Genomic DNA, 26,059 nt, shown 5'->3' with positions numbered 1-26,059 from the left:
CCAGTGCAGCCTATCAGTGACAGTCAGTGCCGTCTATCAGTGCCACCTATCAGTGTCACCTACCAGTGCCATATATGAATGCTGCCTTTCAGTGCCCATCAGTGATGCCTGTCAATGCCCATCAGTGACACCTACCAGTGCCTCCTCATCAGTGCCCATCAGTGCCACCTATCAGTGCCCATCAGTGCAGCCTCATTAGCGCACATCAGTGAAGGAGAAAAATCACTTATTTACAAAATTTTATAACAAAAACCTAAGAAAAACCTTTTTTTTTCAAAATTTTCAGTGGTTTTTGGTTTGTTTAAGAAAAAATAAAAAACCCAGAGGTGATTAAATATCACCAAAATAAAGCTCTATCTGTCTAAAAAAAATGGTAAAAATTTCATATGGGTACAATGTTGCATGACCGCGCAATTGTTATTCAAAGTGTGATAGAGCTGAAAGCTATAAATTGGCCTGGGCAGGAAGGGGGTATAAGTGCCCTGTAGGCAAGTGGTTAATGCTTTGTCCCCCACTCCCCAGTAAGGATTGGCACCTTTGGCGAGCGGGGGGAGTGAGTACCTGAATTTAACAGGTACCCGCTCCCACTTCCCTTCTTCATCAGAGCTCAAGCAGGGATGCCCTTCGAAACACGTTAGCTGTACTGAGTGTCTACCCCCATGATGGGACTCACGCTGGCTCCTTATCTTTCAAGCCCCTCTGAGGACTCACATGCCTGATTTTATTCGCTGTTTGTGAGTATCATTTTGTATCTAATACATTTTGGTTACTGAAGTAATGCGTAAGGTTGGTGCTCTTCTCGTTTTTGTTTTGCTTTGCAGTATTGGTCGGGCTTCCCCAGCCTTGTTTGGAGCTGCACAACTCTATATGCACTGGTGGTCGAGTTTTCCAGTTCTGGTTCCATCCATCCGCCACCCGCCTGGGTCCTAGAGCGCAGGAGAATTTGTTTCTAGTAATTTCTCAGACCCTGCATTCAGGCCAGATTCTCTTCTTGGTGATTCCAGCTCCAAGCTGTCCATTTCACAGTCTCTGGCCTCAGGTTGTGGCTAGCTAGCGCATACAGTGTAGCATAGATGTGCACCCTCCAGTCCGCTCACCACAAAAGAGTGATTCCCCACTGCACAACCAGGAAACTGTTCACTGTCCCTTCATTTGAAAACTTTCTCCCTAGGGAATGCAGTCCACCACCCTACTCATTCCAATAGTGAGGTCCTTCTTCCAAACTACATCTCCCATAGTTCAGTACGTCCTGTATTGAAACCTCTCAAGTTCTTCACACCGTGAATATAAATATGCTAATACAAATATTCCCAAAAGTATATATCACACAAATGTATTAAAAAAAAAAAAAGTCCAAAAATAGATAAGAAATAAGATTAAAATAAATATCATATAAAAAGTCACTCTGTGCCAACTTCAATCCTCAATCTTCATATTCAGCCTTTCAATGGCTCACAAAGAAACCTCAACATAAAAAGAAAAATCACATAGTGCATTATCTTAAATTAAATATAAATGAAACAGATGTGATAAACCCAAACAACCATGCGTGATCACAAATAGTGAAAAAAGTGAAAGTGTCAAAACAGTGCCAGTGAATCAATGGAATGAAAAATATACATCCAAAAACAGCATGTAAAACACTGTGTCAACATCTATGGTGTAAGGAGTGAATACTCTTACCAAAAATATGTAAATAATATGCCTTTACACCTCCCGGCGAGGGTATTATCACATGTGGAGGAACCAGGGAACTCTGAGAGGTTTGGATATTCTGATAAAGGCTATTTTAAAGAGGAATCATGATGTAAGCATATTCAATAAAGTATTTAAATTGTTTACATTATGATTTATTCTATATATGGTGGGCATCGGTGGATTGGTGGAGATTGATGATTATACTTGAAAGCTGCTATATCTGGATGACATCTTGATCTGATCCATGAGGCTGTGATGATCCTTTGGTTGAAGCGGAATTTGTGATAATACCCTCGCTGGGAGGTGTAAAGGCATAATATTTACATATTTTTGGTAAGGGTATTTAGTCCTTACACCATAGATGTGGACACAATGTTTTACATGCTGTTTTTGGATGTATATTTTTCACTCCATTGATTCACTGGCATTGTTTTGACACTTTCACTTTTTTCACTATTTGTGATCACGCATGGTTGTTTGTGTTTATCACATCTGTTTCATTTATGTTTTATTTAAGATAATGCACTATGTGATTTTTCTTTTTATGTTGAGGTTTCTTTGTGAGCCATTGAAAGGCTGAATATGAAGATTGAGGATTGAAGTTGGCACAGAGTGACTTTTTATATTATATTTATTTTAATCTTATTTCTTATCTATTTTTGGACTTTTTTTTTTTTAATACATTTGTGTGATATATACGTTTGGGAATATTGGCATTCGCATATTTATATTCACAGGTTTTTTTTACACTTTTGGGGGGGAAAGTGTATCTTTATGCTATTTATAGCCTTATTGTATTGAATTATTTAAGGGATACCGTAAAATTCACATATATTATAAGTTCTTCACACCGGCTGGCCTCCTTTGCTGACTGGACAACGTTGACCGAAGCGACATAAAAGTCCAGTAGAAGTATAGAGCAGCTGCAAAACAGTGTCCTCATAGTTGCTTTGTTTGTTAGCCAAGCCCCTGGCTACACCAGTAATAATAGATATGCAACCAATAAAAGGGTGATAAAACAATTTGTTTTCTCTTGATCTAGTTGCTGTATGTTCCTTTTTAAAGGTCTGATTATGTGTAGAAGAATTGAAAAAAAAAAAGAAACTCACATTGTTGGATTTAGATTCTTTGAAACAAGTAAAAAACCCCTGTAGGCAAGGGCTAGAAAAATAATTTTAAGATACCTGTCAACAAAATGTAGGTAGCTGTACTATAGGGCTAAAACACAGCCCATGCTTAAAAGATACCTAAATCTCAAAACAGAAAATGCAATATATTGGTCTTTAGGGGTGGTGGCTGTGGTAGGGAGAAACCCAATGGCCATCTGCACACTTTTTTCTGTGTATCCCATGCCTTATAAATCAACCATCCAAAATGATTAGGGCTTGGTACAGTGCTTTTTACTGCCTTATTTTGTCATATGGTGGACATGGTCAAATAGTTTTAGTTCTGATCAATTCCTTAAGTTATTACATATTTTTCTTTAAATTTGTTCAGCTCTTTTTTTATTCAAACCATTTTTAGTGTTACTTAAAAAGAATTTGTGCTGTATGATCTTCTTTGAGAGCTGTTTTATCTACAGACAATGTACTGTAACTTCCCAACATTGGTTATGTAGATGGAGACGAGGATTAGCAAGATGACCTTATATTGTGGTATCAAGGTTGTATATTTGTCTTATCTCTGTCAAGGCACATGTATTATCTTTACTTTCTCTTCAAAAAAATACACATCAGAAAGCAATTTCTTTTATCACTATAGGATTACTTTTCTAGATTCAGAAATTCTGTTTGAAATGCTTCAACAGATGATAAAAGGAGACATTTTTACTATTGAGGAAGTAAGAATATTTGACTAAACCCACAGTAGATGTAATATATATAAAATATACACAATGCAGAATTTTAAAAAAGTAACATCAAAATATAGCCTAAAAGCATTTTGTTGTGCTAATGAGAACGAAAAATGTAAAGCAGAACTCACATGTTTTAAAATGTGCTGGTTTACTATGGGTTAAGTCCATGAGGTGTATGCCACCTCATGGACTCATCTCATTTATATACATGGACAGTGGAGAGAAGGGATCAGCAAAGCAGCATGCTTTGTAAGCCAGAACAGTGTCTAAATTCCTGGAGTTCAACTTTGAAGTCTATATATAGCACTTTTTTGATTGAGCAGGGGAGAGTTAAAACCCCCATCAGGTTATTTTTCCAGCCAGTGTCCTGCTGGAGAGATTGCCCTTTTCTTCATGTTTTGTAGTCACAATGAAAGGTAAGGGGGAACCTTCCCAAAGTAAAGGTAATTCCTATTCTAAACCAGAACATTTGTCACCATTGGAAGATTTCCCCTCACCTCTTACTTTCATGATAACGCTGAGATTTAGGATTTCCCTTACCTTCTGTCATAGTGACAATGGTCACCAGGACTTGTAGATGGGTGAAATTCCCTAACGGGGACACAGACAGCAACAGCAACTTGGTCAAGGGTCTTAAACTTCCCTACACTCTCCAAAACAGAGTTGGATAATAAATCTGACATACCTTTATGGCTCATGTACACTGCAGCTGCTAAACCGATGTCCAGGAGTTGATCAGCGTTATATTCAGCAGCCCCTGAACTCTCCCTAATGTTTCTTATGTGTCCATGTACACACAGTCATTTACAGTCATTTACAGGCAGTTGAGTTTACAGTCACTCAGGAGTAGATTTTACCGGCGTTTCAAGCGCCAAATGTTTGTAAATGCGTGTAAACACGGTTAACCGCGTTTATAAGGGTTTGCTTTTAGAAGCGTTTTTTAACTGTTCCATATCCAGATGTTGTCCAGAGCCTTATTTCATCTTCAGAAAGCGTTTTCCATGTATTCAAATGGACCTAGCACACCAGCGCAGTCAGTTCCAGATTTCGCGTTAAGGAAAAAATTGTAGAACGCGCCGCATTATGCTCATGATGGGATCCATAGTGAATACAACTAGAAAAGACAGGTCATCTCAACACATACGGCTCTCTGTGCTTCTACTCTCTCTACTCCTCTCAAAATGTCTGAAATAGTTAATTTTTTACTGTTTTTCAGTGCATTCCGGGCATTTGGGAAGGTCTCCTGGGGTTATCTTTCAAAAACACTTCTAAATGCAAATGTGCATAAACACGGCTAAACTGACGGTTTTTAACCTACGTTTTCCAGCAATCAGTTTCCATCGTTCAGAAGAGTTTTCTAAACGCCCCGTGTACATGAGCCTTTGTAGGTAAAAAGTGAAAATATCAAGATAAAAAGAAGCCATTATACAAGTCCCTACATATTCCGCCCCTAAATGCCCCCAAAGTGTTCCAGAAATCTAGGGTCCTAGCACATTTATTTTAGGATTTGACACACATCTGTATTCCTACAGCATAATAAACCTTTTACTGTTATTTCCTCACAGGCAGAGGTCCTATCACAGCTAGATAATAAAAATGCTGAACTGGAGAAGTTGAAGCAAAAACGTGTTGCTGTAGCTGAGCTGGCCAAGGAAAAGGTGTGTAAGAGAAAATCCCAGGATTATTTTATGTATTCTTAATAATATTTTGTTTAGGTTTTAAAGCCTAAAGTGATTCTAAAGGCTTTTTTCTTAAATAACAACAATGTCTATACTTACCTGCTGTGTAGTGGATTTGCACAAAGCAGCTCGGATCCTCTTTTTCTCGGGTTCCCTGGCAGCGCTCCTGGCTCCTCTCTCCTGTTGGGTGCCCCCACAGCAAGCAGCTTGCTATGGGGACACCTGCGGCTCCATGTGTCCATTCACACACAGAGCCATGGCTCAGCCCCGTCCCCACTCTCTTCTCATTGGCTGAATGGCTGTGATTGACAGCAGTGGGAGGCAATGGCTCCCGCTTCTGTCTCAGCCAATGAGGAGAGTGAGTTCCGGGATAGCCGAGACTCCAGTGCACATCACTGGATCGAGAGGGGGCTTAGGAGAGTATGGGGGGGGGGGCTGGGGGGAATGCTGCACATGGAAGGTTTTTTTTACCCTTATGCATACAATGCATGAAGGTGAAAACCTTGAGCATTTAGAGTCACTTTAAACCCCAAAACACAAATTGTATATATTACAGCTTACCAGTCCTTAAATTGTGAGTTACATTAGTTTTTTAGGGTTTTTCCATATTTTTACCTGGTGATCTGGCCAGTAATTAATGTTAGATGCAGTAGCAGATTTAGATGGACTTGACCAACAAATTAAAGCTGAACACCAGCTAGCACTTTTTAAGCAGTTGCAACAGTTTTTCCTTTTTGGATGAAGGTTTTAGATAAATTAATAAAAGCTGAACATTGTAAGTACCCCTGTAATGGTAAATTTTCTCAACCCTCTGTCACTTTTTATGGACACCCTGGTCTGTTAAAGGAAGGGAGAAAAAATAATAGAGTTACTGGTAGGATCACCAGGTGAAAATAAAGGAAAAAAGAGTCAAAAGAAAACTAATGCAGCCACCACAATGAAGCATTGATAAGCTGTAATACAATACACTTTTGTTTTTGGCTTTATTACCACTTTAAGGATCTTTAAAGTGGTTGTAAAGGAAACATATAAAATAAAATAACAAACATGTCTATACTTACCTGCTCTGCGCAATAGAATTACATAGAGCAGCCCTGATCCTCCTCTTTTTGCCCCCTCCCCCACCGGCTTGCCTGGCTCCTCCCCTCTTGCTGGTTGCCCAAATAGGAAACCAATTCCCATGGAGCCCTTCGTGCTGGCTCGCTCCAGAGTCCCACTGCTGCATCCATTGACACAGACAAGCGAGACTTGGTCCTGCCCCATACTCACTCATCACTGGAGTTCATTGACAGGAGAGGGAGCCAATGGCTCCTGCTGGTATCAATCTGCCCAGTGAGGAGGGACAAAGCCTGGAGAGCTACAGCTCTCATGCACAGCGCTGGATCGCGTTGGGGCTCAAGTAAGTATTGAGGCTTTAAAACCAGTTTAAACTTGTGTCATACATGAATCTTTCAACTATGGGCCAGGGTGGTGCATTGGTTCCTTTCGCCTCTGCCACAGAGGTCCCAGGTGTCCCATCATAATCTAGTTATACTTTGTGTTTTTCTGCAGGAATGCTGTTCACAGGAGACCGAAAAACTCAGAGCTTACACTGAGAAGGTACAGTATGTGGTAGCTGTTATGTGTTCTTTCCAGGTACAGTTGTGCTCAAAGGTTTGCACACATTGGGAGAAATCTTGAAATGTTGAAACTGAAAAGATGACTGATATATATATAATAAAATATGTGTGCCAATTTTCAATAAAAAATGTTCTCCTATAAATTCTAAATATTTGAGTTAAAGTAAAACTAATTTTTAACTATGTATAGAGTAAGGGCTCGTTCACATGTGTGTTGATTATAAAGAACAAAGCAATGCTCATTAACGCACCTAAGGCATTTATGATGAGGTTATGACGTGTTTTCATCGTCGAAGTGTTGAAAACGCTTTAAGAATTCTCAATTAATGCCCATGGAAGTGCTGCTTTCCTAGTGGAAAGTCCTTAAAGGGAAGGTGATGTAGAGGAAAGTAGACACATGCAATTTGTTTTGTTACAAATTGAAATTCTGAGAAAATGTTCATTATTCGGAGATTCAAATGTATCTGAATTTAAAAACCACAATAGTAACACATTTCAATGAATCCAAAATAAATTATAACGAAACCAAAAGAAGTTATCTGAATTTTAAAATGAAAACCAATTTTGAAAATTAATTTGAATTCGAAATGGAAACATATTGCAATAAGTAAGGTATAAAAGTTAAATAAGATGATGACTCCTACTTAGGCTGCTATATAGAATAGAATAGAAAATAAAAGAATATAATAAAATGAAATAGAATAAAACAGAATATAATAGAAAAGGATAAAATCTAATCAAATAGAATAGAATGGAAAGAATTGACTAGAATAGACTAGAACAGAACAGACTAGAATAGTATAGAATGGAAAATAAAAGGACAGAAAGGAATACAATAGAACAAAACAAAACAGAATAGAATAGAAAATAAAGGATTAGAATATAAAAGAATATGATAGAAAAGAATAGAGAATAGAAGAATAGAATATAACAGAAAATAAAAAAATAGAATAGAATGAATATAGCCATCTTTTGAAATTGGAATTTCAAATAGAATAGAAGGAATACAGCCATCTTCCAAAATTCCTATTTCGAAATTCCAATTTAAAATGAAATAAAATAGAATAGAATAAAACAGAATATAGCAGTCTTCCGAAATTTGAATAGAATAGAATATGATAGAAGATAGCCATCTTCTGAAATTTTAAATTTGAATAGATCGAAAAAAATAGAAAAAATATAGCCGTCTTCTGAAATGCAAATATAATAGAATAAAACAGAAGAATATTGCTGTTTTTTCAAATTCTAATCAATCTGAAAATAAACAATATACGAAACAAATCCAAACAAATTCCGAAAATGAATGATTCTAACAACGAATATGAGGAAATGAAATTATTAACTTAACAAACGAATCCAAAACAAACCAAATTTTTCCATTATGCACATCTCTAGCAGGAAATGATCTAATTTTATATATTGATGTAGGATATATTACAATAATTATATAAAATGAAGACCAGTAGCCTATACTATTGCTCTCATGCTCCCTGAAGGACAGTTTTTCCCAGTCTATTGATAAAGCCTGCTTGGTGACTTGTTGCCAGATATTTTTTTTTTGTATGCATCACAGTAGCTCGGGACACTTGGGTTGTATCATTCTGGATGCTACTATGTAGATAGACACACCAACATAGGGCGGTCACTAAGGGTGTGGTTATAGGTACACCTGTGCCACGTCTTAATTTGCTAGTACCCCTATACAACAATAAGATCACTTGGACTTTTTAGGCACCATGCACAGAGGATAAAATACAAAACATATTTTATTGTTATACAGAAAAACGTAAAATGCTGAGAACATATAAAATGCTTAAAGTGTTACTAAACCCAGGACCCTGCATTCACTATATCTGGTCTCCCACAGTACACACAACATGGAAATGCAATTATTTTAGTAAATATAAACTGCTAATTACCTTTTCTCATCAGCAGTTAGAGAAGTCTTGTGACTTCTATCAGTGTTCTGCAGAGCCCTGGATAACCACTTGCCCTCCAGAGGATTTAAACCCCTTCCTGACCAGGCCATTTCTTGCGTTACGGCGCTGTGTTACTTTAACTGACAATTGCGCGCTGCACCCAAATGAAATTTACGTCCTTTTTTTCCAACGAATTGAGCTTTCATTCAGTGGTATTTGATCGCCTGTGTGTTTTTTATTTTTGACGCTACAAAAAAAAAGACTGACAATTTTGAGGAAAAAGAACAATATTTTTGACTTTTTGCTATTAAACATGTCCAGTAAAAAAATTTAAAAATCAAATTTCATCATATATTTAGGCCAAAATGTATTTTGCTAAAACAAATCCCAATACGTGTAAAGTAATTGGTTTATGTGAAAGTTATGGCGATTACAAATGGCGGTGTATATACTGGGCTTTTTAAAATAGTTTTTTATTTTTACTAGTAATGGCGGTGATCAGCGACTCATAGCTGGACTGTGGTGGGCATTCTGACAGTGGGGGGGAACTGTCTTGGTGCCACTGACATCCCCAGTAACACCAATACAGTGATCAGTGCAAAATAAAAAAACACTGACACTGTATTAACGGCACTAGGTAGCAAGGGGTTAACATGAGGGGTGATCAAAGGGTTAACTGTGTGCCAGTTTTACTATGTGCTGCGTATTTGTGCTTCACAGCCATGCAAAGCAGTGTGCAAGAGCTGACAGGAAAGAGAACTGTTTTGTTTACAAAAAGTTTTCCTTCCTTGTCGGAGATCCTCGGCGATAACCGGGCACTGGCGAGTAATCACTGGCCAGGACCCAGTGATTGACAGCTGCGGCCTTAAATGGCAGTGCAGGTAGGGAGCGCTCCCCCTACCTGGAAATGCAAAATCAGGTATATATACGTGATTTTGCACACCCCTGCCACCCTGTAGCAGAATTTCTGCTTTAGGGTGTACGGGAAGCAGTTAAAGCTTGTAGGAGGAGTTTTCATTTTGCTCTAGGAGGATACAGAATCCCTGACCTCTGTCTGGACAGCGCTGATTGGCCCTGTGCTGATCACATCCACTCTCCCAAGAAAAAAAAAAAAACCTCTCTAGCAATACACACCAAACTGAGCATGTGCAGAGTGACTTCAAATGATATATCTTATCAGAAGATAAGAGGGGGACATTAGAAGAAGGGGAGGATCAGAGAAGACAGGACCAAACAGCCTTTTTAGACAATGCAGAGGATTAGCCCCTTAGGTTCCACAGTGAGGATAACAAACATGCTTTACTGCATATACAGACTGATTTTACTGTTGTGGGTTTAGTAACACTTTAAGCATTAACAGACAATCAGGTCCAGTGGGAGGTACATTTACCTAAGAAGATACAACCCCCAATGGGAGAGGGGACTTTTGTCATAGACTTTCTACACCCAGTCAGCTCCCTGAAGGTCAATCAATAATAAGCTCTACATGTTTCAAGAAGAGGATCGCTTCTTCAGGAGCTTGATACTAGTATTCTAAATAGATGAGAACAAGAAACATGAATAGTCACATGTACATAACTTGTATTTTCATTGCTGAGACATTTGGCTTTAAAAGACTTAAATAAATAAATAACATCATGAGGAATGGCCGGCAAAGACAACCCGGACCAGCGGAATGATGGATACCAGGACAGATGTGGTGACCGGTGACTGAGTCTGCCAAAAAGGGAGTATATAGTAATGTCAGTTTTCATGACATTTGCTGACACCATCTCTTCCATGACCAACACTTGCTGATGTCTTTTGCTGACACAAAAAGCTTTGCCACTGGCAATAATGCCCAATGAATCTGCTCCTACCTGGCACTGCCAGGATTGCTGGCTGGCTTGATGCTTTCCCCTGCACACAGACACAAATGGAATTATCAGGCAGCGGTTCTGTAGAACCACCAAATGACTGGAGCTGCTCTGTCCTAGTTTTCTATTATTTCCCATTGCAATCTGGGATACCGGAGTCTCCACCGTCTCTCCCCAAAGCCCAGTGAACATTTCATAAATGCTTCACTTACACACCATAAATGCTCTAGGCGTTATAAAGATGCAGTTATAGAGCATCACCATTGAAATTAATGGACACAGGAGACAAGTGTTGATGTCTCATGATGGCGAAAAGCACTGTGTGGTACCATTGAGATATTCATGGCAGGTGTTGATGGGCAGTTATGAGGCTTTAGAAATGCCAAATAAATGCTGCATAAACACATTTAATTGACACACATGTAAACGAGCCCTAAGGGATGGGTATTCCATACCCTGTCTGTCCCAGAAAACCCTTCAAACTGAGGGAATCCCTGGTTCTCAAAAGGGTCACCAGAACTCATGTCCCCATTGGAAGATTTCTCCTCTATTACTGTTTCAGGAACAATCCAAAATTTGGGATTTTCTTTTGCTTCCTCTTTCGATGATAATGGTAAACATAAGAAATTGAGAGGGGGAATCTCCCTAATGGGGGTGCAGACAGTAATAAATACCTGGTGGGTGTTCTAATCCCTCTCCATGCTATCCAAAACTAAAAAAGGTTTGCCTTTAGTTATACAGGTGTACCTCGGTTTACAAATTTAATGCGTTCTCCGGGACGTTTCGTATTGCGAAAAATTCATAAACCGAAACGCGGTTTCCCATAGGAATGCATTGAAAACAAATTAATCCGTTCCGGAGGTCAGAAAAAAGTAATTAAAAAAGGCGCTGTCGTTATAGGTCAGTGCCGGTTTTTTAATGTAATTACCGGCTTTTTTTATTCTTCACTATAGCTCAGAGAATCAGCTGTCACTTTCCCCCCAGCTAAAAGAAAGAAAGTTTCCTTTTAGTTTATTTCCCGGAGTTAAAAGAAGCAATGTTTCCTTTTAGTTTGTTTCCCGAGATAAAAGAAACAAAGTATCCTTTAGCTCTGGGGAAAGTGACAGCTAATTCTGTGAGCTATAGTGAAGAAAAAAAAGCAAGCAATTGCATTTAAAAATCGGCACCAACATACACTTTGTATTGCGCAAAAAATTTGTAAACTGAGGAATTATTTTCAATGGATTTTCATTTGTAAACCAAAAATTACATTAACCGAGGCGTTCGTAAACCGAGGTACACCTGTACTTTAACATTAATGTTATAGTATAATTTTACTGAACTTGAAAGCGTGTGTTTGTTTTTTAAGAATATCCCTAATTTTACCGTTAGAATAAGAGGTGAGGGTATACAGTGTGCCTGTATTCCATAGTGTGTTCAGCCTGAGGTAAGATGCAGACTGCACGTGATCAGGGGGTGTGTTCAGGGGCTGTCATTTGGGGGGGGGTGTTCAGGGGCTGTCATTCGGAGGGGGTGTGTGACAAAGGCTGGTTGTGGTTGCTTAGGGGGGTGTGGTGGCTGAACAAACTACCCAGTACAGACATGCTGTCTGTCTGCATGGTGTCCTGTACCTTTGAATGGTCAGCCCAAGGATGAAAACTGACCACACCAACACAGATCAGCTTCTGTGCTTTGCGTGGTCAGTTTAGGACAAGGAAGAAGAGTGACTAGCAGGATCAGCCAGGTGCTTCAGATGGGGAAAGTACATGAAAATGACAGTGACTATGATTTATACAGTATACATATGTGAACACACATATAGAAAAAAATAAATATTTAGGCTATCACACACTTTAAGGGCTTGTCGTTCTCATGTCATGCTACTAAGCAGAAGTCTTAGTTTAAGAAATCCTTATGCAATACTGAACTATAGCTCTTGAACTGTGTTGCAGATGAAAGTGGAGAACATGTCTTTGTCAGACACAATCAGGACTCTTCAGCAGGAACTGGACAAGACATCTTCTAGTTTTAGTTCCCAGGTTTACCCAGCTGGCGCAGAGGTTCTGCTCATTTCTCATAGAGCCGCTCAAGAAAATGGCTGTGCAGCTGTAACAGGTGATTGATATGAAAAGGTTGTTATATTTTCTCCATCAGAACCATTGTGTAGCAATGAGTGCATTACTAAGGAGACATAAGATTGTCTGTTGCTCAAATAATACATAGCCATAAACTCACTCCCGGCTTGTTGTTTCTTGATTGGTGAAAGGTGGGTGGAGGTGACATCATCACTTCTGCAATTTGGCAAAATTACCCTTGAACTCAAAGACTGCTTTTAATAAACTGAAGTGATTTTTTTTTATTGTGATATGTCAGAACTTTATTCATGCAGGCATAAATGTTATCAAAGATCCACTTTTATGTGGACTTTTCAGTAATTTTACATGTCTCCACAAATATGTCACAATATCAAGCAACAGTATCATTTTTTCAGAAACGCCTTACTTTGACTTTGCCTAGGCTGATATGATGTCTGAGATAAGTAGAAGGAAGTGTTACCTCGGTGTCCTGTCCCTCTGTGACAAGACTTCAACATTGTAACTTGTAGCAACTTATGAGCTTGGGTATGTTCAGATCCTAGTCTGAACCCCCCAAAGCAAGCCAGCCAGGAATCACCATCTACAGCCAGGGCATTCCTCATCCCCTATGTAAGCAGGTGCTTACTGATGTATTTCTGAGTTGGTTATCTTCAGTCCTTTTGTGGTTACATTTATTTTTTGCTGTGTTTGGTAGGTAAGGATTGACTATTGGCCATCTTTTCTGGGGCTTTCTGCTAGGCAAAACATATAAGGAAACTGAAGCTAGGTCAGGATCTCTCTGGGGACTGAACTGCTAAGATGTAAGCTGCCACTCTGATTACCAACCCTTGTGGGAGCCCAGTCAGGGTTCCAAGGGGTATGGATCTATAGGGACTTATGCTGCCAGTTATGGATTTACAGCCAGTTGTGGGTTATTACTACCAAATTGTGGACCTACTGCAAATAATGGGTTCTTACCTTGCAAAGGTCTTTAAGGGACTGTACTACCTAAATAAGGAATGCCTACCTCACGAGGTACTGCAACAGGGCACAATCATAGTGGCAACAAGCACTTGAAGAACTTTTCAGGAATGTGTGTGTGAGATGTTTAGGAAAATTGCTTCTGTGTTACTTCTAACTACTTTAGTTAAAGAACTTTATTGTTCAGTTCAACTGCCTGGTCTGAAGTTATTAAAGGGGTGCATGTTTGGCTTATCAAAAGAACAGGGCTTATTCCAGGGGACAAGAGAAGTTAGAGAAGATACAGCAGAGAGGTCTAACGAGCAGAGAAGCTGCCTAAGGAGGCTATATTGCCATAGCTAATGACTACTGTACTTGTGTTAGGTGCTTAATCAGCCAACCACCCAGGAAGCGGATGATGTGGCAAGGATGACAGAGACTCTGGTAGTGAAGGAGTGTGGTGCTTGGTTCCTTTACTAGTGACTGGTTCTCCAAATACTTAGACCCTCCTCGCAGCACGGAGCACCTAGGGACCTAACTTGGGAGTCACAAAAGATGTAGTGAGGCCCTGGCAGAAGACCAAGCATGGGATTGAGAGAAGTGTGACTCCTGTATGCAACAGCAACATACGTATCATAGTCACTTGCAGTGAGGTGATGGGACTGCAGGGTTGGTGGAAACCAGTACAGACTCTGCGGTACTGGCTCAGAAATGCTGCACACAAGGGGAGAGGTGAAGTCCAACAGAAGTGTGTCCATAGTGCATATGTGTCAACAATGTAGAAATTTGCCCACGGATTACAAAGAGTCAACATGTGTGCTCTCGGAGGAGTCTCGTTTTTAATCTAAAGTGCTGCCTTAACACTGATTTCACATGAACACAGCCTCTGCCTGCCACTTTGGACACTGGTGAGAACTCACTCTGGGGTCCCCGTGACTCAGGCACCAGGCCCTGCTCACATGCAGCCACATGTATACAAGAGGTGTATATAGAAGTGCTGGGTGGCGGGGAATGCCTTGGCCACTTATGATGGGCCCGTTACAGTGACAGTATCCTGGCAGGCTTGCTAAGGTGCATTCTGACTAGGATCCAAACATGCCAAGCTCATCCCTACTCACAAGGTAATAGGCAACAGAAGGGGTTGATCTGTGTAGAGCACTTGTGAACATAGCCAAGAACTGCACAGGCACCGGGATTTACATGACTATGTATAGGTACCTCTGAGCCAGCATCTCAGGCCAGAAGGTATAAGGTGACCCAGTGGGAAAGATCAATCAAATTATTTAGTAACCTTACTGTATTTTAATGTTGCTGCAATGCACTGAATGTGACCCCACCAACAAACCCGCAAACAAAAATGAAAAACCAAGTGCTGCGCTACAGTAATAATTCATATTTTGTGAAAAGCTGAAATCATATCCAGTCAGTGGTAATAATATGATAAAAATGACCAACCTGTGTTTAAATCAGTCCTATAACTCATATACAGTATATCCTATAACCACAGTAATAAAACATAACAAAGAAAGATGGTACCACCACTACATTGATGTTGCAAGAAATTATTAAAAATATAGAATTAAATACGGCAATATTCAAAAGTTGTGTGTGTGTATATATATATAATTATTTGAGTAAAGACAGAACAGCTGACCTCCTGGTTTGGATGGAAAGGTGTAATGTTAATTGTATACATGTTAATGGTCAGAGAATATATAGGGTCCTCCTGCAGACTGGGTTTGACCAGCTCCTCCACTTAGGAAATCTGTGAAGATAGATGAATTCCACTTTTTCAGACTGTTGGAATATTGTATGAGTTTTGTTTTATGATGGGATTATATAAGTGAAAGCAATCATCTGAAAGATAGCACATGTAATGTACTTTATGTATTCAGGATTGGAGGTGCTGGGCTGTCTGGGGTGGGCTCCCTGGCTTGTCTGTGTGATTCGTTGTTGATTAGCTTACTGTTAAGTAGATCACTGTTCGCTGTTGACTGTACTGTTTACTGTTTGCATTGTTTAGGATAATGTGATCAAGCTCTTACCTAATCAGTGTGAGATGTTTACCCCAATGTGTACTATTTGTTTTTATTGTTCATGTGGGGAATGCCCCCATTTCTGAAGTGTATAAAAAGCTGCATTTCTGTTTAATAAAGAGCTCCAGTTTTTGAATCTACGCTAGTATCTCCCAGTCTTGGGTGTGATACCTAACTATAATACCTTGTTCCTTGTGTCCCAGCGGTGAGGAAGCAGTTCTCTGACGGAATCACCCAATCGGAGTGACAAGCGGTCCGTCACAGGGTCTAACTGGTTAAATGAGATTTTCCTTGTCCTTCCTTCAGTAGCTTTTTGTAGGTCCAATCATAACATCAGATCGCCCAGATTTTCTCTCCACCACAATCAACTCAAGATAAAACAAAAACTGCACATAGTGTTTTACCATTTAAAAACAGCATAAACATTTATTAGACCAATATAAGATACACTCACAAAGCAAGTGCACTAATAAACAGTAGTGCACCACTTTAAGAAGCAGATTACTGTAAAATAGTGTGATATCCCCTTTAAGAATAAGCTAGCAGTATCACCAAGCCCTCGTATCTATGTGTGGACTCCTTCCTTGTAGCTTGATAGCTGACGAGCATAACTCTGACGAGTTTCGTCACTTCCTGTGACTTCTTCCAAAGGGAAAAATTTTTATTATACTATTACCACTGACTGGATATGAATCTGACTATATGTCTTGTGTTCAAAGTACAAATACTAGATTCAAAGATAATTTTTGTTGCTATACTGTAGATGACAGACCTATTTTTTCAAATCGTTTTACTTATAGAAAGTCCAGTGTGTCTTCCAAACTAGATCGATCGTTTTTTTTTTTACAATATTTTAGCATATTTGTGCTGGAAACATTGCAGTCAGTCATGCGTATCCAACTACTGAAATGCCTTAGCAAATTAGTTTTCCTTTCTTGTGATCTTTTCCCCTACCAAATACAATGAAAGGTCATGTAAGCTCCATTAGCTGAACAAAGCTTATGCGCTGGGATCTACACTTTCTATAAATAACTATTTGTCAAACTAATGCCTTTCTAAGCCTTTCAAATGTGTTTTTAATTAAAGAAGTGCAAGGTAATGGTTGTCACATTAGTCATGTGAGAATGCACCTTAATAGTTCAGGATTTTACATTTCAAATAAACAGTCTCTTTAATCACAAGTAATATTAGGCAGCCTCTGGGCCTCATTTACAAATGAAATATTTCCTTGGTATATTGGTAGTCCCTGGCAATGCTGCAAAATGCCTTTTCAGTTTAACTTTTGAAATTTGACTTTGAAATTTGATGTGAAGGCACATGCATGTGTGATTATGTGCACATAGAGGATATTTATCAAGATCATTAGTGACACATTTAGATGCAAATCAGGCTGCTTTAGCCAAGTCTGTGCAATGGTTTTTCTGTGTATTTGTGGGCCCTTTGATGAGATAAATTTGAACTAAAAGTCTAAAACCTGGCCAGAGACAAATCAAAATGAGTTCTCTGGGTGGACCTGTTGGACTCACCGGGCTCCACAAAAGTCAGTTTTGTCAGAGGAGCCAGATGGAAAATTCTAAGCCGAACAGTGATGGGGTGGGGCCAAAACACCCTAAAGGGGAGCTCTGTAAACTTCACTTGCTAATGCCCAACCATGCATGCAGAGGCCGTGGTCATGAGAAATCTGTATTAAGGCGGCACTCCAAATTAGAAGCAAGCACAACTTTGTGGCACAATTATCTCTTTCTGTCTCATCCACTTTATAGCAAGGTTACACTTGACTAACTGTACTCAGGCTTACTTACATGGTGTACTCAGGCTTACTTACATGGTGTACTCAGGCTTACGTACATGGTGTACTCAGGCTTACTTACATGGTGTACTCAGGCTTACTTACATGGTGTACTCAGGCTTACGTACATGGTGTACTCAGGCTTACTTACTTTCGCGGGGATACCGCAGAGCATGTATCTCACACTCCAGCCCAGCTTTGATGTCACCTCTCTTCTTTTGACATACTTAGTGGGGCCCCTGTGGACTAACAACTCAGTGGGGCCCCTGTGTCCTCACCCACACTCAAATCACTCCCAAAAAAGCCAATGAAAGGTACCAAGGGCATGTCATGGGGTCCCCAACTGACCCCGGGCCCTCGGGCAGTGCCCGAGTGTCCGAATGGTCAGTCCGCCCCTGCTTAGGACTCTACATTAGCTTTACACATAGACTAGCTGAGGTTCTGTACTTCTGAGGATCCTATCTCATATTGTCCGCTTTAACATACAGGCTAGATACATAAAGGGTCAGTGCCGCAGTTCTGGTCCCAGGTATGGTGCACCAGTAAATATGGAGGCAGTTGCGCTAAGGAACCCCTTCACTACCTAAGCACTCCCTCATCCCTGCCAAAACACACTCCCACCGGCGCCCGGTGATTACTGAGCATTGCTGACAGGGAGGAAGATTGTTTTGTTTACAAAAAATCTTCCTCCCTGTGTGCACAGTACAGCCATCCCAATCAGTGTGCTTACAGTGAAGAACACACCTCCCGCCCCCTAGTATAACACTCCCAGCACACAGTTAACCCTTTGATAGCCCCTCATATTGCATCACATTCACTTTGTGAAAACATTTATTAATCTGTGAATTGATCTCTTTCAGATTATAAATTCCAGGAGATTTGTAGCTGTGGTCGAACATTTCAGAATTTAAGTTTGTCATCCCATAAAAGTGCTATGACACATATGGAGGAAGATACCTCAAAGAGAGAGATCCACAGGCAAATGTAAGAATTATTTTTTTTTTCATCTGTACCACATGCTGGTTCGCTATATTCAAGGAATAGATTCTCACAAATAATTCTAAATGCTAATTACAAATCTGTCATCAGTTTGCATAATGATGCAGTATTTCTACTAGTCAATATTACAAGACATTTAGCCCTGGTTCACACCAGTGCAGCTTTGAAATCACGCTACTTCGGTACGATTTCAAAGCCACAGATCAGTGTGATTTGTACCTCTGATTTCATTTCATTTAACAGAAGTGTATGCAAGTCACAATGAAATTGGAAAAAAGTAGTGCAGGAACCTTTTTCAAAGTCGCTGCAACATGAGTCGTGCAAATTTAAATGGTTCCATTGCCAGCAATGGGTTGCTACTTGTCATGCGATTTGGAACTGTCAAATCAAATGCCAAATCACACTCATGTGAACCAGGGCTTGTAGTCATTGAACATATCTCAATACAAAATGCTACAAAGTGTAGAAACTTTTTCTGTGTATTTATTATAGTTTTTATCAATTCTACAATTTTCAAATTGAAAGATACTGTATAGATTTAGGGAGAAATCAGAAGTGGGGTTTGAGGTTCAAAGTTACTGCACTTTTTGGCTTTTAAAGAATGTGCGTAAAAAAACACAGTTTTATTCAGTGGTGAAAACTTGCTTCATTATGAAAAATAGTGAAAAACAGATCAGCAATTTAAATGATAGAATTCAAATATCAGAGTATTAGCACCAATACAGCAGTTCACTTTTCCCTATCTGCCTGAGCTAACTAATATATGTACTTTTTTTCTTTTGAGATGTGATAAAGGTGTGAAGATGATGAGTATAAAGGGTAGGAAGGGTGTCCTTTCATGGTAGGGATAGATTTCTGTATGCTAAAGAATGTACAGTACATAAAGTGTAGAGAAAAAAATTGTATCGTTTTGCATTCAGTCATTAACCACTTCAAGTCCGGACACTTTCACACCCTTCCCGTCCAGGCCAATTTTCAGCTTTCAGTGCTATCACACTTTGAATGACAATTGCACGGTCATGCAACACTATACCCATATGAATTTTTTAGCATTTTTTGAGACAGGTAAAACTTTATTCACCACTGGGGTCTTTATTTTTTTGCTATATAAATGAAAAATTGAGAAATACTATGAGAGCTGTGATTGGTCACAGCTTGTCACATGGTACAAGGCTGTTGTGAATAGCCTTGTACCATGTGACCTCTGTGATCATTCACAGATTTCACAAGTAGTAAGCAATGATGTCAGAAGTGACATCTTGCTTACTACTATCCATGTGATCACATGATCAGAACCTCACCCAGAGGTCCCGTACAGCGATCGGTGTTCTCCGGACACAGTGGGCACCGGATTGCAGTGCTGCACACTACCAGGGAGCGCACACAGGCAGTGAATGCGGAGGCCGTTTATGTACATGGGCCGGAGAGGAAGTGGTTAAGTCAATTATTACTTTGATGAGACTTGCTTGCAACTTTGATGTTTTGGGACTTTGGCTTGAGCCAATCATAACAATAGAGAGAATTACACATTTTATTGAACTTACAAAACCCTCTGAAGTTGCAAATTAATTAATGAATCAATACAAATTAATTTGTTATTTAGTTTATAATTTATTTCGAATTTGTTGAAATTCATTACCATCGTGTTCGAAATTCGGAATATATCCGAATAATGAAAACGTTTGTCCAAATTTCGATTTGTAACTAAACGAATTGCACATGTCTAATAAAGTGTGCTATGATGCCAAACTGATTGTTGGGCATGGTGAAAGCTTCCTAAAGATATAGTTTATTGTGACAAAACATTCACATCTTACTGTATCAGCATTCTTTGTGGCCCTTGGTATTTGGTCATATGACATGTAAAGGGAGTCTGTGCTGGAAGAATTCCTTTGCCAGAAGCTGTGATTACACATCTGAACAGGGAACATATAATGACCACCATGGGACATTGACTGAAATTCTTGCTCCATTCAATGTCAGAATCTGAAGCACCTCCAGGCTGTAATGGCCCCAGAGGGGAAGGGGGATCAAAAGTTACCCCATTCCTCTTTTTAGAAGGTTGTATCTGTGACTTTTCATAAGACCCCTACAGACACCAAAGCCTAACGAAGAACTTGCATAATACAGCAAAATTATAAAATGTGGTCCTTGAAAGTCAGAACTTAGAGAAGGCAGGCTGGAAAATATCATCAAATATTGCTTTGTTTTATTCCTATCCTTGTCAGTGAAAGGGTCCTAGTTCCTTACAGCTGATATCCTGATTTCATTCCTGCAGGAAGCGAGAGAGGAACCTGCTGCTTGATGTCATGGTGATTATGTATGAGAGAAGATGGTTTGTGGATGAAGCCATCCCACACGTCAGAAGAGCCCTTAGGAAATGTGGAGCCTTGGCATCTAATCCAAATTTATAGACAACTTGGTATTTAGCTAGAGAACTACACATATGTACGATGACATACAATGGCCCCATGCTGCATTTCTGACACCAGGTTCAAAGTCAAGATGTATACTTGTTAATCAAATTAAATGGACATTGTTTTGTGTTTTCCAGGAACTCTGACATTTACATTAGATTTGATTGTAATGCTACATTTTGCACTATTGTGAACAGTATTTTCAAGTTTCCTATTCTTATATCAACTGAATTTTGTTAGAAAAATTTTGTGGAGCCCTCATAATGGCAGATACGTGTAAGATGTCCTTGAGCAGAACTATAGGCAAAACTTTTTTTCTTTTCATTTTGGATAGGGAGGGTTATAAACCCTGTCATATTTGTTTTAGCCATCTGTGTCCCATTGCTGAGATTTCCCTTCACTTCCTTTTCCATAGCCAAACAGGAAGTGAGAGGAAATCCTTGAAAATTAAGGGAATTCTTTGGGGACCCCCAGGTCACCAGAACTAGTGACCCTATTGGCAGATTTACCCTCTATTACTGTTATGGGGACAACTCAAAATTTGGGATTTTCTTTTACTTTCAATGATGACAGTATACAGGACAATTAGAGAGGGTGAATCTCCTTAACGGGGCACAGACAACAGTAAAAACTGACAGGTATTCTAATCCCTCTCTGCTCTATTCAAAACTAAGAAAAGGTTTTGCATTTACTTATACTTTAACATCTCCCAATACCATAATGAAACGCCAGTAGGAAATTCAACCCGTTAGTGTCCACCTATAATTCAAATAATCTAAACTGCTTGGACTTATTTTTATTGCATACAGATCTAATACAGTATATGGCAATTGACAAAATGGTTTTCAGGCATCATATACATGTAGTGATCCATTCCCACTGATACATAAAAAAATATTTTCATGTAGTTTCTGGCTGGATAAATTTAGACCTCAGCCAAGTTTACAATCGTATGGTAAAGATAGTCTCAGTGACTTTGTTGTTAATCATTTACATCAACAAATTTAGCAACTTCAGGCTTTAAAATTATATATTTCTGGTCCGATCAATGCAACAATCTCAATTTTTCCACTTTTAAAAGGAATTGTTTTTACCTTTTTCAAACCTAAGTTTAACTAAAAAGAAAGTAATAAAAAATTAGTAAAAGGGATAATACTTTCCCTCAGAGCTGATTCACACATGTGCAGAGCGGACTGAAGCTCAGGTTTCACAGCTAATTGGTACAGTAATTGTTCAGCGGTTCAGGGCAGGTTTAGATCAGGTTCAGGACAGGTTTAGATCAGGTTCAGGTCAGGAGGTTACCCTGTTCACAACTGATGACGTGTGGTTTAGAAACAGTTCCCATAGAAAGCAATAGTGTGTAATCCGCACCTGATCCGGACCTCACTGCTCAGAAATCGGATAGGACTCTTTTTCAATCCGCACTGAATCCGCACCACCAGTGCACCAGACATATGTGAACAGACACCATAGGAAGCAATGTTATTTCATTTGTCATACAGATTGAATTCAGTTCATTCAATCGACATATATGTGAACTGGCACTCAATGTGAAATGTTCCATGTGCTGCTGTGTCTTGTTTTATCAGAAATCGTCCTCCCCTGCTGCCCCCACCCTTGCCACTTTACATTTTCTGGTGTGATGTGGGTTAATAGAACTGGAGGAGCTCTGACAGGCACTCATCAAGCATGCCCAACTATGTCCACCCTTTCCACTCAGCTTCTTTATTCACAGGAACCAGTACCACAGCTTCTATGAATGGAAGAAGGGTGGATGACTGAAAGGTCCCTCATTTCCACTCATAGATTGTGTTCCATTCATGGCTGTATCACCAGCATCTATGAACTGAGGAGGTGGACAGAAAGGGCAGCAAATACAGGAACTTTTGATGAGTGCCCATCAAAGCTCCCTCAGTTCAATTAACCCTTGCCACACTAGATTACAGTGGTGGAGGTGGGTGGCATTGGAGGAGGAAGATTTCTGTTAAACAAGGACACAGCAGTCCAAGGGACACAGCACATTGAAGGTAAGTAATATCCCCTGTGCCTAAGTAAACTTAGGCTTTAAACCAAATAATGTTTTAAGCAAAGCTTAAAGATAGAGTCTACCCAAACTCGATTTTGTTATATTGTTGTACACCTCTAACTTCGTATCTGTCTTGGACACTCAAACAGCAAAAGCTCACTGTCATAATTCTCAACTGTGTTCCTGCCTACTTGAAAATGTTGTATTCCCACCCACCTTTCCATGGTCCCAGCCTCTAATGTTCTGCATTCTCCATACTGTAAAATAAGTAGCAAAATCCTGCTTACAAAGAGAGGACCCCTTATAACAGCCAAGAAAAGGTGTGCAGATCCAGGATTCCAAGCACATATAGCTCACTGTCCCAGTCAGTCTCTGAGAGGTATAAGAACTCTTCATCATTTACCAACACTAAAATATCAGTTTTTGGTGAACCCTTCACCGTAAAATTTGTACATTTTCCTAAAAATTCAGAGATTTATAACCAATAGGCATGAGTGTTTAGGAAGGTACCCTTTCAACTAACACTGCAAGACAATATTGTACCTATTAGGGCTCATGTACACTGCAGCTGATAAACTGACGTTCAGGAACTGTTCAGCGTTTTTTTCAGCAGCCCCTGAACTCTCCCTAATGTTTTCCTATGTGTCCATGTACACATCGTTGTTTACAATAATTTATAGGCAGTTGAGTTTACTTTCATTTTTTTGAACGCACCAAACTTGCGTTCAGAAGTATATTTTACCGACGTTTCAAATGCCAAATGCTTCTAAGTGAGCGTAAACGCGGTTAACCGTATTTAGAAGCATTTGCGTTTAGAAGCGTTTTTTAACTGTTCTATGTCCAGATCCTTTTTTTTCATAATCAGAAATGCATGCAAAGCATTTTCCATGTATTCAAATGGACCTAGCACACCAGCGCAGTCAGTTCCAGTTTTCGTGTGAAGGAAAAAATGGCAGAACGTGCCGCATTATGCTCATGATGGGATCCATAGTGAATACAACCAGAAAAGACAGGTCATCTCAACACATACTGCTCTCTCTATGTTTCAGTGCATTCTGAGCATTTGGGAAGGTCTCCTGAGGTTATCTTTTAAAAAACGCTTCTAAACTCAAACACACATAAACACGGTATGCAAATGTGGCTAAATGGACGTTTTTTAACCTACGTTTTCCAGCAGTCTGTTTCCATTGTTCAGAAGCGTTTTCCAAACTCCCCGTGTACATGAGCCCTTAACAACACTGTTTTTTTTATAACCAGGCCTCAACATCCCCTAATATGGTTTGCTGCTGTCCCAAGTAAATTTAAATTTTCAATGGAAAGTACCTTCATTTCTAATTAGTTTAAATAGTTTTATATGATGCTGCCTTATCATGTTTTATTAGTGTGAAGCTCCTATGTTGGTTAATCAGTCAGACAATATTGATGCATGTAAGTATGACAATGATTGAAAGTAAAGCAAACATACTTGAATAGTTTTACAATAAGCATTATAAACATTATATACTGTACATATATAGAAGCTAATGGATGACCACATTTTCATTAACAAGAAAGAAAGCTAAAATGAACCTACTTACATCATGTACTTAAGAAGTATTTAAATATACCAGATATATTGTAAGGACACATTTTGACAGGGCTGCTTATGTCAGTTCCTTACAAAAATGAATACAATGTTGACGGGGATGGTATGCACCCACCCTACCTTTTTTATTTAAACTGTATCTATACCCAAAAACAAAAATTTTAAATATTGCAGCTTAACAAGTCTTAATTGTGGTGGTTGCATTAGTTGTCTTTTTATAGAACACTTTTAACAAGTACAGAAATACCTTCGGATCTTGCCAAAAAATGCAGTGTGTTTGTAATTTCTTGTGAAATTAACTAGAAGGAAAAACAGTTATTATTATTATTATTATACAGGATTTACATAGCACCAACAGTTTACGCAGTGCTTTACAACATAAAAGGTAATGCACTATATGAGTTTTCTTTTTCTGAGGTTCTTATTTCCTTTGGGAGCCAATAGGAGGACTCGCTATTAAAGAACTGGAGATTTTCACATTGGAATCAGAGATTGGAATTACTTTATTTTTGGACACTAGTGACTCATTTGATTATTGGAATTTTTGATAACTGTTCACAATTTTGATATTATTATTTAATATTGGTATTTAATTGTTCACAATTTATGTGTATGTTAATACATTTTTTGCATATTGGGGTATTAATAAGAAATTTTCTCCTTCACTAATGTGCATTGATGAGGCACTGATAGGTGGCACTGATGAGGAGGCACTGGTGGTTACTGAGGAGGCACTGATGATGCTGCACTGATATGCAGCAATGATGGGCACTGATAGGCGGCACTGCTGGGTAGCACTGATGGGATGTACTGCTGGGTACTGGTGGGTGGCACTGCTGGACACTGTTCATCAGGGCACTGATCATCAGTGCTGATCTGCTCTGTGACAGTTGCCAGTTATCAGCAGTACTTTCCTCACACTATTACAGCTTTTGGAAAGTTCAGCCAATAACCAGCAACTGTATTTACTTGGTGATTTGCTGTGTCATTGGACACAGCTGATCACGTGATAAAAGGCTGTTATGATTGGCATTTTACCTCATTACGTGATCAGCTGTGTCCATAGGACACAGAAATCATGGAGATCGCTGGATGCGCGCCACTGGGGGAACTGGACAAGCATGCTGTAGCCATCATTGGGCTACAGTATAGTGCAGTTAGCAAGTGGTTAAGGAGGTATACGTTCTAAGAGATCAGCTCTTATTATTACTTTCTTGGGTTTTTTTCTTTCATGCTAGTTTTTGGTTTAGGTGGTATTCCCTAGAACGTGTCAAACACAAGGTCCACCAGGCCATTTCATGTGGCCTTCACAGCTGTGGTACCCACCTCGTGTATGCCCCCCCCCTTGTCTCACCTGTCAGAAGCAGAGAGGAGGACAGAACCCCTCCACCACATCCTGTGCTTCTCCATGTAGCCACAGCACCTCCTTGTCTCCACCTCCCCTGGTCTCAGCATTCAGTAGACTCTAGCAGCTGACTCCAGCCCTCCTCCGGTCCTTCTCCAGACCCTGCACGTTCTGCTTCCTAGCTCCGCTGCTGGTTTCGTCCTAGCAGCAGCACATGGTAAG

General features: G+C 39.5%; 1 protein-coding gene across 1 annotated transcript in view; it reads left to right on the top strand.

Moving 5' to 3' along the window:
* Positions 1–21,021, top strand: part of LOC149469440 (uncharacterized) — a 91,355-nt gene extending 70,334 nt beyond the window's left edge. Inside the window, exons 7-11 of the mRNA XM_089669182.1 lie at positions 5,119–5,211; positions 6,784–6,831; positions 12,558–12,720; positions 18,326–18,449; positions 20,743–21,021. Of these exons, the coding sequence (XP_089525308.1) occupies positions 5,119–5,211; positions 6,784–6,831; positions 12,558–12,720; positions 18,326–18,449; positions 20,743–20,878 (564 nt within the window). The 3' untranslated portion in view covers positions 20,879–21,021. The remainder of the gene's footprint in view (positions 1–5,118; positions 5,212–6,783; positions 6,832–12,557; positions 12,721–18,325; positions 18,450–20,742) is intronic.
* Positions 21,022–26,059: the final 5,038 nt, after the last annotated feature.

Source organism: Staurois parvus, unplaced genomic scaffold (genome assembly GCF_062004578.1).
Source record: "Staurois parvus isolate SC_StPar_1 unplaced genomic scaffold, SC_StPar_1.0 ptg000070l, whole genome shotgun sequence".
Classification (NCBI taxonomy): domain Eukaryota; kingdom Metazoa; phylum Chordata; class Amphibia; order Anura; family Ranidae; genus Staurois; species Staurois parvus.
The sequence above is the reverse complement of the archived record's forward strand: the minus strand, read 5'-3'. Positions and strand labels throughout refer to the sequence as shown.